The sequence below is a fragment of the Lynx rufus genome, unplaced genomic scaffold, assembly GCF_022079265.1.
Source record: "Lynx rufus isolate CCGP_SWC_20201006 ecotype Redwood Valley unplaced genomic scaffold, mLynRuf1.p SCAF_38, whole genome shotgun sequence".
NCBI lineage: Eukaryota > Metazoa > Chordata > Mammalia > Carnivora > Felidae > Lynx > Lynx rufus.
This window is the reverse complement of record NW_025814854.1, coordinates 3,168,135-3,180,452: the sequence shown is the minus strand read 5'-3', so window position 1 is coordinate 3,180,452 and position 12,318 is coordinate 3,168,135. Positions and strand designations below refer to the sequence as shown.

Sequence of the window (12,318 nt, the reverse complement as noted above, 5' to 3'; positions counted from 1 at the left end):
CCTCATCCACCAATGGAGAGTGGTGGGTGGGACCAGATCTCCAGGAGCCTTGTGCACCAGTGGAGAATGTCAGGGATAGGGTTAGGGTTAAGCGCCTCCTGGTGAGAGGCTCCAGGGCAAGTGGGGCCGCCAAAGCCCATTCTGCCATCACAGTAAAGGGTGGGAGCTGCAGAAAGCCTGAGAGGGGCTGGCAGGAGGGGAAGCAGCATGGCGGCAGGAAGGGCTTGCCCCAAGCAACACTCCTTACAGGCCAGAAGACATGTGCGGTGGTGGGTGGCACAGGCTGGAGTCACCTGCCTTTGGGCCCTGGCTGAGGAAATAGAGAAATTCCGCCTGGGCAGGAGAGGGGAGAGCCCCACAGGGTTCATCTGAGCCTGGTCAGTGACCCTGGACAGCAGCCAGGGTTCAGTTGGGGTGTCGACGTCCCGGGGAGGGTCTGGCCAGGGCCTCGTGGAGCATGTCAGTGACCTGTTGCTCTCAACTTGCTTTGTGACACGCAGAACACAATGACCCCATGTTCTCAAAACCCAGCTTCTCAAGGCTGATAAGGGAAGGCTGGTCAAAGCTTTACCTTTCAATTCTAATGCATTCACTCTTTCACTCACTGACCCAGCCCAAGGCCAGCACGAGACAGTGAGGGTCCGCGACGTGGCCGAAGCTTGGAGGGCTTACCTTCCAGTAGGTTTCAGGGCACCTGGGTCAAGGAGCAGATAGCCTTGTGCTTGGATGAAATCCTGGGTGATGGCACTCTGTGGAGATGCTGCTGGGAGAGGCACCATCAACCAGTGTCCCTCTGGGGCTCTGTGGTCAGCTGCATGTGTGCCTGTGTATGTTTGGTGTGACAGTTCACACCCAGGTGCTGCTGTGGTCACACAGGTGTGTGTGTGTGTGTGTGTGTGTGTGTGTGTGTGCATGGCACCACAGGCTCACCAGTGTGCCCCCCCACCAGGTGCTGCTGTGGTCAGCTAACAAGGTGTTTGAGGAGCTGACAGACATCGAGAGGCAGTTCCACAAGGCCTTCTACACTGTGCGGGCCTATCTAAACTGTGACCGGTACTCAGTGGGCCTCCTGGACATGACCAAGGAGAAGGTGAGGCCCCGCTGTCCCACCAGCCTCCTGGCCAGGCTTGACCTGCTCCAGACTGACTCACTAACTCTCTCCCCTCTCTTCCTGGCTCAGGAATTCTTTGATGTGTGGCCTGTGCTGATGGGAGAAGCTCAGCCGTACTCAGGCCCACGCACGCCCGATGGCCGCGTGAGTCATGGTGGAGGGGGGACAGGTCCACTTGGCACACTGTGGTTTCCCTGACTCCAACTCAAGTTCCAGGGCAGGAAGGGGTCTGTCCCAGCTTGACCCAGGGTGGGAGAGGGAGGGTTTTAGGAAGGGTGTGGGGAGGTGGGAACAGACCACTGGGGCCGGCTGGCTGCCTGACTGCTCTGAGTGCTTGTCTGCTGTCCCGCCTGACTCCACCCCATGCTCTTGGGCCAGGTGGGGCAGGTGCTGGTCTCCCAATAAGTGTCATCAGCCTGGTTGGAATAACCAGCATCCGTCCTGATTGGGTGGTCCTTCCGCTGCCCCTTGAAACCACTGTAGCTTCTCCCTAATGGGGCCATGTGTATGTGTGTGCACACGCGTGTGCATGTGCATGACAGAGGCAATATGAAAAGTGCATGGGAACATGGGCAGATACCTGTGCCCCTTATCGTGTGTGCATCCAACCTGGTACACACCACCCAGCCTGGCCATGCTTCAGTCTCCCCACCTGCTAACTGTGCCCTCCTCACAGGGTTGTGTGTCAAGTGTATAGACGAGTTCCTGCACAAGGCTGGGCTGTGACCATGACCTGCCACAGTTTGTGTGTGTGTGTGTGTGTGCGCGCACGCACGCAGGCCTGGGTGGCTGTATGCACATGTATGAAAGGGTATGGGACCCAGTTTGTGTGTGGGCTTGAGTAGGACACAGACAGAATGAAGATAAGTGTGTAATGTGTGTTGCACAAGTGTCATTGATGGTCTGCACGTGTGTGTGCACGTGAGGGTTGTGTATAACTCTGGGTGTGGAACGTGCTGTGTATGCACATGCATGTGTGTGTCTGGGTGGGGCACCTGGGTGGCTCCTCTCACCCCTCAGGGAGGCTCCCGCTGGGAAGCTGGCCCGGGGAGCACCTCACGACTGCTGTGGTCCATTTCACAGGAAATCGTCTTCTACAAAGTCATCGACTATATCCTCCATGGCAAGGAAGACATCAAGGTCATCCCGTAAGTGCCAGGGCTTTGAAGGAAGCACCACCTGAGGGTGGGAGCACCCTCAGACCCATGCTGGGTTGGCTTTAGGGATTTATCACAATGGATTCAGCAGCCTTTGGCCCCTCGCACAGACCATGGTGCTCCCTATGCTGTAGGGCAAGGCAGAAATGGGGTGGGAAGGGAGGGTGACTCACCAATATGGGAGGAAATGAGTGAGGATGTGGGGAGGGAGGCACAGAGCATGTCCAGGGCGCACTTTCAAAGGCTCAAAGGTAGCCCTGGCAGCAGCAACTGACCTTTGAGGCCTCAAGTCCATTCCTGGTTCACCCAGCCACCCACACAGGTGGGGTCCCCAGAAGGCACACCCAGTGGGGCAAGATAGGGGGGATGTCTGTCCCAGTGGAGGCACAGCTAGGCAGAGGGCAGGGAGGGGCTCCAAACTAGACAGACTGGGGAGAGGTGTTGGCCATTGCCAGCTCTATAGCTGCATGACCATGTGACCCTACAACCCCATAAGCCTGTCAGGACCCCACCCTGCAGGTCCCACGAAGGGTCTGGGATCCAGGTGCGAGGCCACAGGATAGGTGACTGACACTGAGCCCTGGGGCTGGGTTGAAGCGTGGGGCCCCCAGTGGTGAAGGGGGCTGCTACAGGGTAAGGGGCCTCAGCATAGGCAGAAGAGAGATAAAACAGCACAGTCATCCCCAAACTTAACCCCTGGCCTCCTCCTGATCTCCCTGAGGCACAACCTGCTAGCCTTCCCGCCCCGCCCAGAGCTCAGAAAAGGGAATGAACGTTAACACACACACTGTGCCAAATCTACACGCACACATCGGACAACCCATCCACCATCTGCCCCTCTGTTCTCTCCCCCAGCACACCCCCAGCCGATCACTGGGCCCTGGCCAGTGGCCTTCCAACCTACGTGGCAGAAAGTGGCTTTGTGAGTCTGCTGAGGCTCTGTCCTCAACTGGTGCCCCAGCCCTTCCCACCAGCACGTGCACCTCTCCCAGCTGCCCTGCTTCACCTGCTTAGAATCCATCAGGCTGGATAGTCTGGTTTAGAATCATATGGTACATTTGGCTGCTTCAGGTGAAATTGTTTTCCTGATCCTCTTTCAGATCTGTAACATTATGAATGCCCCCGCCGACGAAATGTTCAAATTTCAGGTATCTATCCATTCATTAGAGAAAGTATGCCGTACTTAGGGAAATGATGGACTGTATTAGTTTTCGCTCCTCAAGAAAATCTCAGGCGCTAACAGCAGCAAACACGTACTTCCCGTGCTCAGGTCTCGGGTTGGTGGGGCAGGGCCAGGCCACAGTGAGGTTTCCTGCCCCTTGGGTCCTCCTCTGGGGACACAAGGCCCAAACACGCTCTTTTCTGGAGGGGGCCAAGAGTCAAGTGGGCCAGTGCAACCGGCCTTTGTCTCCAAGGCCTCTCCCAGGAGCTGGCCACTGCTCATATATCACTGGCTATGACCAATGGACGGTGAGACGATTCGTGGGGCCCAACAGAGTGGGATGCAAGGCCCCGTGCTCGACAGCCATGAAAAACTTTAAGAGCATGGCAGCAGAGATTCAAATGAGCGTGGGAGCCTTCCAAGAGAAGGATCCTGCGTGACCACAGAACTCACACCACGAAGCCGCCCTGGCGGGCAAAGAGCGTCATCCTTAGCTGGTGGGAGAAGGCACAACACAAACCCATAGACGTGAGGTGCTCGTGCATGGGGGGAGTGAACACACAGGAACAACAGCCCAGTCACCGCAGTTTGAGGGCAGCAGAAAAGAGGTTCACGCTCTCTGGGTGACAAGCCTGGGCCAGGGCCAGGCCCAGAGTGGCAGGTGTCTCTGGACGCCTCTCCCTGCAGGAAGGGCCTCTGGACGACTCAGGGTGGGCCATCAAGAATGTCCTCTCCATGCCCATCGTCAACAAAAAGGAGGAGATTGTGGGGGTCGCAACCTTCTACAACAGGAAAGACGGGAAGCCCTTTGACGAACAGGATGAAGTCCTCATGGAGGTAAACACCGGTCCCAGGTGCGGCTCTCAGAGGTAACACCTGTGTGATGGCATGGGACACAGCCATGGGGAGTCCCGCCCCCCCGTCACCTACTTTAGCATTTGGACCCAGCGTGAGGCCCAAGGAGAGTGGGGACAAGGGGGAGCTTGAGGCCCCATCCTGGAACCCCCTTTCACCCCGGAGACCCCATTAGAAGCACTCACTGCCCCAGAGTGACACTCCACACGCCAGGACACAGGGCCTGGCACCCAGCGGGCACACGGCGGGTGGTGACGCTGCTTCTCTGTCTGCAGTCCCTCACTCAGTTCCTGGGCTGGTCAGTGCTGAACACTGACACCTACGACAAGATGAACAAGCTGGAGAACCGCAAGGACATCGCGCAGGACATGGTTCTCTACCACGTGAGATGCGACAAGGACGAGATCCAGCTGGTCCTGGTACCGCTCCTGTCACAGCCTGGCCCCCCCTCCACAGGCAGCACATCCCAGTAGTTAGGGCACGTCCTGTGCTCAGAGGGCCCAGCCGGTCCTGGAGTCCCACATGCTCTGCGTGGCCAGGGGCAGTCCCTGCCCTGTGTCCTCAGCTGTGAGCAGCGTCCAGGGCCCTCCTGGTTGTGCTGTGCAAGGGCTCCATCAGTTGTCCATGTGGACAGCACAGAATAGTGCTGGGGGTGGGGGGGACACGCAGGAAATGTGAGGTACCCCATAGGCACTGTCACTTACCTCTGAAGCTAGAGGCTCCAGCTGTGGCTTCCCAAGGCAATTGTTGTCTTGTGCCAGACGTCACCTTGTCTCACAGTCATGAGGGGTGTAGTGCTGTCACCTCGTCCCATGCTCGTGAGGGGCATAGCTGGCACTTTCTCTGTCTCAGCGCCTTTGTTTTCTCTCCTAGCCAACGAGGGAACGCCTGGGGAAGGAGCCTGCTGACTGTGAGGAGGATGAGCTGGGGACAATCTTGGTCAGAACCTGACTCCCACCCCTCAGGTGGAGACTGGAGGGGCCTGAGGGTCGGGAGAGACTTCCTCATTCCTAGGAGACCAGAGCATGTCACTTCCTGATGTCTGCTGCTGTCTGCATATCCCTGTGCCTGGGTCCGTGTGTGTGTCTGTGCATCACGTGTGTGCCTGGATCTCTTTACGTGTGTGTTTTTGCATCTGTTTTCCTGACAACACCCCTGTACTTGTTGTGGGGCCTTGGGTGGGGGCTGAAGCGCAGGGCATGTGAGTGTCCCAGCCACAGGCCAAAGCAACCGCGAGGGGGGATGTCACCACACAACTGGGGCATCTGAGGCTGGACAGAGGGTCCTGGGAAGGAAGAGAAAAGCCTGCCTCCCTCAGCCCCACAATTCTTCCCACAGAAGGAAGTGCTTCCGGGGCCCAACAAGTTCGACATCTATGAGTTCCACTTCTCTGATCTGGAGTGCACAGAGCTGGAGCTGGTCAAATGCGGCATCCAGATGTACTACGAGCTGGGCGTGGTCCGAAAGTTCCAGATCCCTCAGGAGGTGGGGTGGAGTCGTGGTGAGGGGGTCCCAGATCCACTATGAGGTGGGGGGTCCTGGTGAGGGGGTCCCAGATCCACTGTGAGGTAGGGGGTCCTGGTGAGGGGGTCCCAGATCCACTGTGAGGTAGGGGGTCCTGGTCAGGGGTCCCAGATCCACTATGAGGTTGGGGTTGTGGTGAAGGGTTCCAGATCGAGTGGGAGGTAGAATTTGGAAATGGTTGGGAGCCCCAAACCCCACAAGAGGTGGGAGAGATGTGGTCAGGAGTCCTAGGTCCTATAGGAAGTTTGGCCACATGCTCATTACAGAATACACACAGCAGGTATGCCTAGAACACATCACCGGATGAATGTATCCACGGATAGATACACGGATGGAATGTCTGATAAATACTTGTTCCTGGCAATTTGATCAAGTGCCTTGTTGGGCAACAGCAGGGCTTTGGCGTGGGGTGGAGAGGAGGAAACAGAAGGAGCCCATCAGCTGTGCAGAAAGCACAGACCGCTCAGCCTAAACACAGAGACCCCCAGAAGTCACCCCAGGGAGGAGGGGTGGCCCTCCCAGCTCTGCCCTGAGCTCTGCTGCTGTCCTGAGTTTTCTGCCACCACACTTCCACCTCGTGTGCCCGCCCCCCCACCCCCCGAGAATAGGTGCAACAGGCTGGCATTGTCAAAAGAAATTTTACTGAACACTAAAAGAAAACACAAAGGAAAAAGGTGTAGAAATCATTAACTGAATTTCTAAACTTCAGAATCATTTTCTGACACTAAAAATCACAGTGGAAGCAGCAGGGGCTCCCTTGGCCCACATTCTGTTGTCCAGAGATAACCGCCCGGCAGAAAATGTGTCACGTTTTATTTCTGCATCACCCTTGCCAAGTACCCACAGATACTGCCCCATTCAAACACGCATGCCCAAAACAGACCTTTTCTTCTAAAACACCCTGTAGCCCTTGCCTGGGGTCCTCTTCCCAATTTGGGGCTGGGAAGTCAGGTGGAGGCCCGGGCAGCCCCAGGAATGCTGGAGCTATTCCTAGCTTCGACTCTGTGCCCCAGAGGCTGCCTGCCACCCCTCATGCACCCTGCAGTGACAAGCAAGCCCCTCCCACCCAGGAAAGTCGTCAGGGGCCAGTAGTGTGAATCGTTGGGACAGAAAGGGTCATGGAGGCCTCGGGTACAGGAGTGAGCAGGGTTTTCACACCAAGCTGTCAGTCTGTGAATGCTTTGGCGGGACTGACGTTCAGTGTCCAGAGCCCGTGTTTCTCTTGGCTTCCCGCAGGTCCTGGTGCGGTTTCTGTTTTCCGTGAGCAAAGGGTACCGGAGAATCACCTACCACAACTGGCGCCATGGTTTCAATGTGGCCCAGACCATGTTCACTCTACTCATGGTGCGTGTACCGTCAGGGGCCAGACATGCCTCCCTGTCATCCCTCCCATCTGGCCAGGGTCCTAAGGCCTCTCCTGGTTCCATGGGCCGTGCCCCAGGTGCTTGGAGGTGGGGATTCCTCTGCGTGGGGGGTGGAGGCCTTCAAGGGCAGAGGGGAGAGGAAGTGGAAGCCCCTCCCACCGGTGTGCACCCCCAGCCCCGGAAATAGGTACAGAACACCAAGTCTGGGGAGGGCCCAGCTCCCCCCCCATCCTGCTTGCCCCCCCCCGCCGCCCCCGGCCCAGGGAAGGGAGGGTGGGCGAGGGGGCTGACAGAGCTGAGCTGCAGAACTGTAGGTGCGTGTCTCCTCAGACCGGGAAACTCAAGAGCTACTACACAGACCTGGAGGCCTTCGCCATGGTGACCGCTGGCCTGTGCCACGACATCGACCACCGTGGCACCAACAACCTGTACCAGATGAAGTAGGTGGCTCGCCTGGGCGCCTTGGGGGCTGAGCAGGAGAATCTGTCGCGGGGTCCCACGGGAGGCGCCTGCCTACGGCTGGCTGAGGGGCAGGGAGGGGAAGGACAGGAAGCCTAGAAGCCGCAACCAGCCACTCTGGGGGCTTTTGACCAAAGTTTCATTTTAGTAAAACCTCTGTAACAGATCCCAGAATCCCTTAGCCAAGCTCCATGGCTCCTCGATTTTGGAACGGCATCACCTGGAGTTCGGGAAGTTCCTGCTCTCAGAGGAGGTTCGTGTCCAGTTAGTTACTCACCCAGGGCGTTTCTCCACCCACTGACCGACTGACCGTCGCCTGCACCCCTGGCCCCTCCCACCTCGGTATCCCGCGGGGGCGGGGGGGGGGGGGCTGGAGGAGGGTCATTGGTGAAGCACCCACCGCAGGGCGGGGTGAGCTCAGCCCTCAGGCCAAGGTGGGGAGGGCCACGGCTAGGGGTCAGCGAGCCAGGCCACCGGGGTCCGGTGCCCACGACCCAGGGAGAGGAGCAGGCCAGCAACGTGCGAGGGACAGACGGACGGATCCTGGGAGGGGGAGGGGACAGGCAGGCCGCTTCTACCACCTGAGCCCCTTCCCGCAGACCCTGAACATCTACCAGAACCTGAACCGGCGGCAGCACGAGCACGTGATCCACCTGATGGACATCGCCATCATCGCCACGGACCTGGCGCTCTACTTCAAGTGCGTGCCGCCCTCCCTGCAGGGAGGCGTCGGTCAGGGGCTCTGGGAAGACCCAAGGGACCCCTAGGAGGTGGTCCTGGCTCAGGGGTGGGGTGAGGGGCTGGGGGTCGATTCTCTCTCTCTCTTTGTTCTTGGGGTTCAGGAAGAGGACGATGTTCCAGAAGATTGTGGATGAGTCTAAGAACTACGAGGACAGGAAGAGCTGGGTGGAGTACCTGTCCCTGGAGACTACGCGGAAGGAGATAGTCATGTGAGCAGCGGGGGAGACAGGGGCCATCTCTGCCCTGTTTAATCCTCAAACCTCCCGGGACAAAGATAGGAAACCCCACCCCACCCCACCCCACCCCGCACCCCCATGACCCGCAACAAGAACAGCTGATCTCTAAATGACTTTGACAAGTCAAAATAAATGCTCCATCTAACCTGCTCCTCCTTTTCTGGGAAGACCATACAGGATTTGGGGTCAGACAGTCCATTTCCTTAGTTTGTGGATTTGGCAGTATTTTACTTATTTTATGAACCTCCACAGATGCATGTACAAAATGGAGATTCAGAACTACAGTCCTCCCCCAGGCCTATCCCAGAGATCCACCAAAGCAAACTGTAAATCACGGGCACTTAGAGGCTGCCTGATAAATATTTGTTGATTTTAGTTTGTAGCTGCAAGAAGGAGGGAGAGGTGGAGTATGAGGGGGGTGGGCTGAAGTGTGTGTGTACAGTAAGATGCCTACTACTAGAAGGACTCTGGAGCTTGGACCTGTGCCCAGAGGTGGAGGTGGAGGGGAGGGAGGGAGGCCAGCCTGGGCATGCCTGGAGCTCCATCTCCCTGCAGGGCCATGATGATGACGGCGTGTGACCTGTCTGCCATCACCAAGCCCTGGGAAGTCCAGAGCAAGGTCAGAAGTCATGCAGGGCCCCCACCTCTTGTCAGTGCCTCTTGGGATTGCATCTAGGGGAAGCCTGACATAGGCGGACAGAGCCTTCATTTGCAAGTAGCACTGAGGGCTGCCCCTTTGCTCTGGGGATGGGCCAGCAGCCACCATATTGGAAAGTGCCAATGTGCTGTGTATTAGGCCCAGTCTGAAGAATGGGGATCCCAGAGGGTCTGGGGCAGAGAAGACTGAGGACACAGAGGCTCCAGGCAAGAGCCTCCTTGGTCATTCTCTGACCAAGCACTAAGCTCCACAGGATGACTGCCTTTTACATACCTCCCAGGTAGCTCTGTTGGTGGCGGCTGAGTTCTGGGAACAAGGTGACTTGGAAAGGACAGTTCTGGATCAGCAGCCCATTGTGAGTGTTAATTCCAGAATCCCCATTGTGGTCCCTGGGAAACTCAGGCCTCACTTAGTGGAAACAGGGGACTCCCAGGGATTTGGGGGTCCTGGGACCTCAGTCTCACTTTGTGGGGTCATGTGACATGAGATGAGTGTGAAATTAGGTGACTCAGGAAATGGGTAAAGTTATAGAAATAATAGGGTTTGGATAAAGCTGTGGTGCCCACGCAGAGATGGAAAGCCATTATCAAAGCTGGTAGAAGCAGGCTGTGGCCCGTAACCCAGAGCCTCCATGGCCTAGGAAGCTCTACAGAACCTCAGCCAAGCTGTGAGCTGCTCCAGAAAGGCCTTCAACTGGGAAGAGTACGGTGCCAGAGGGAGCCAGTGGCTGCAGCCCAGGGGCCCACACCATGGCAGATGGGCAATGCTGAGATCTTCGGGTCAGCAATGTGGGGCCAGGAATATGCTGCTAGACTACAATGGCACCTGCATAGGAACCAAGGGTATGAGGAAAGCATAGTGTTGTCCAAAAGGCATGTGGAAGAAATGGAAAGTCAACTCCAGTCAATGAGTAGCTGTCTCAACCCTATGGGGTTGAGAAGGCTTTGGGGCCAGGTACAGACTGCAGGTAAGGGTATCCTGACCAACCAGCCAAGTCCCTTGGGGGCCAGGCCTCTAGGTCCTGCATGACTCACCCTTGCCACATGGAGCTTCAGACAGTGGGTAGCTATGAAGAACAGACTAGCAAGGGCCAACTCAGGCAGTCTGGAGTGTGTAGACAGTATGGACAGCCCCTCCAGAGGCATCTGAGTTTTGCCCCCCAGGGGTCTCTGGTCAGGTCTTGAGTCAGCACCATGGATAGCTCCCAGGGGACTGGGAGAAAGGGGCTCAGGGGACAGGGAACTGGGAGCACCATGGTGGACCTAGCCCTGGAACTACTAGATGGCTCAGAGGGGACAGGGGTGTCCTAGCTGTCTCCTTTCAAGGGCCAGCATCTATCAAGGCAGGCCAGGCCCCAAGGCCAGAGGCTTCACCTTCATCCCATGGACACTGCTTAATCTGTGTTTCTGTGGACATGTTCATCCAAGCTGGGTGGGGCTGAGTGAGTCCTGTGGGCTCAGAGAAAGTGTCTCTGCTCCCCCCCCCCCAACCAAGCCAATGATGGACCGGAACAAGGCAGCCGAGCTCCCCAAACTACAAGTTGGCTTCATCGACTTTGTGTGCACATTCGTGTACAAGGTGAGCAGGGCCTGACTGGGTTCACAGGAGGAGGAGGGGACTGGTGTGGGTTCACCCAATGGCCTGACTTGCCATAGCCCCTATCTCCTCAGACTTGCACTTAAAATCTGAAATCCTCAGCGTCACCCCAAGGAGAACCTTCCCACCTTCACCTAGCCAGCCCCTCAGAAGCACTTCATGCTTACCCACTGGCTTCCTCCCTCTGGAGGGTCCTCCTGCTCTCCATCAGGTCTCACCTCAAATGTGCTTTCCCAAGACCCTAAGGCACCCCCACCTGTGGCCTGCGTGTTATTTTCAGGGCACTAACTGCAGTTTATCTGTGGGTGCATTTGTTCAGTGCCTGTGAACCCAGGAGGACAGGGATGGGTCCACCTGTCACAGCTGGGAATTCCTTGCCCAGCAAACACATGTTGCACAAGTGACAGTGGGACACTGTGCTGAAGACATGTGCTGTGACGTCACTGGCCAGGGAGTATGTTGGCGGGGGTGGGGAGGGCTCTGCAGTCAGAGCCCCCCCCCCCCGCAAGTGATGCCCACATGCCCATGGACTCCACTCCATCTGGTCCTGGGGGCTGCAGGGTCCCACGCTCTGAGGAGGAGGTTGTCTGGTTCTGAGTAAAGTCACCCCTGACTGGACCAGTCCCACCCCCCCTTTGACCCCCCACAGCTCCTGTGCTCCCCTTTACTGAAACACCATCTCCCTTTGCTACCCCCTCATTGGGGCTATAAGTCCTGGGAAGGAAGGCAGGACCAGGATGTACATCCCAGTCCTGAAGGTCACAGGTCACAGCCCCACTACACTGCTCCCCTCCCACTGCCTTCCCCAAGTCCATCCACATGCTCCATAGATTGTATGTGTGTTTGTGTGTGCACACATGTGTACATGGGTGATGTGTGCATAAGAGACCAGAGAAGGAGCCTCGGGACTTGCTTGTCTGCCCCCGTGTTCCCACTCCCTCTGCCAAGGGACTCCCCTTCTGCCATTGTTATTTTCTATTTTATTCTTGGGGGCCTCATCTGTGCCATAAGCATTCATACCCCACATCTCCCCATCCTATCTTCTCCATTTCCAAGGCTTTGCTGGGAAAGTGACGTCTCAGTGGCAGGCAGACCCCCTCCCAGGTTCTCCTCTTGGGGGAGTGGGGCAAGGTGGTGGGGGGACAGGCTGGTGCCAGCAAGGGCCAAGACGTGGGGAGACCACCTGCCCCAGCGGCCCAGGAACAGTCAGGCGGTGTGGGCAACTTCTTCATTCCCTGTCCAGGAGTTTTCCCGTTTCCACGAGGAGATCCTGCCCATGTTCGACCGACTACAGAACAACAGGAAGGAGTGGAAGGCTCTGGCTGATGAGTACGAGGCCAAAGTGAAGGCCCTGGAGGAGGAGAAGCAGCAACAGGAGGAGAGGACAACAGTCAAGAAAGGTCTGGGCTGTGGGGGCGGGCACTTGGTTAGTCCCCACGTTGAAGTGTATGAAGA

The 12,318-nt window shown here is 57.2% G+C and overlaps 1 protein-coding gene across 1 annotated transcript in view; it reads left to right on the top strand.

Annotated features, from left to right (window-relative positions):
• PDE6B (phosphodiesterase 6B) overlaps positions 1–12,318 on the top strand; it is a 34,167-nt gene that overhangs the window by 20,931 nt on the left and 918 nt on the right. Inside the window, exons 4-21 of the mRNA XM_047094239.1 lie at positions 950–1,090; positions 1,181–1,255; positions 2,195–2,259; positions 3,124–3,190; positions 3,369–3,416; positions 4,118–4,267; positions 4,561–4,704; positions 5,159–5,224; positions 5,624–5,770; positions 7,046–7,153; positions 7,504–7,613; positions 7,798–7,885; positions 8,232–8,332; positions 8,475–8,582; positions 9,165–9,228; positions 9,548–9,622; positions 10,762–10,845; positions 12,107–12,263. Coding sequence (XP_046950195.1) covers positions 950–1,090; positions 1,181–1,255; positions 2,195–2,259; positions 3,124–3,190; positions 3,369–3,416; positions 4,118–4,267; positions 4,561–4,704; positions 5,159–5,224; positions 5,624–5,770; positions 7,046–7,153; positions 7,504–7,613; positions 7,798–7,885; positions 8,232–8,332; positions 8,475–8,582; positions 9,165–9,228; positions 9,548–9,622; positions 10,762–10,845; positions 12,107–12,263 — 1,798 coding nt within the window. The remainder of the gene's footprint in view (positions 1–949; positions 1,091–1,180; positions 1,256–2,194; positions 2,260–3,123; positions 3,191–3,368; positions 3,417–4,117; positions 4,268–4,560; positions 4,705–5,158; positions 5,225–5,623; positions 5,771–7,045; positions 7,154–7,503; positions 7,614–7,797; positions 7,886–8,231; positions 8,333–8,474; positions 8,583–9,164; positions 9,229–9,547; positions 9,623–10,761; positions 10,846–12,106; positions 12,264–12,318) is intronic.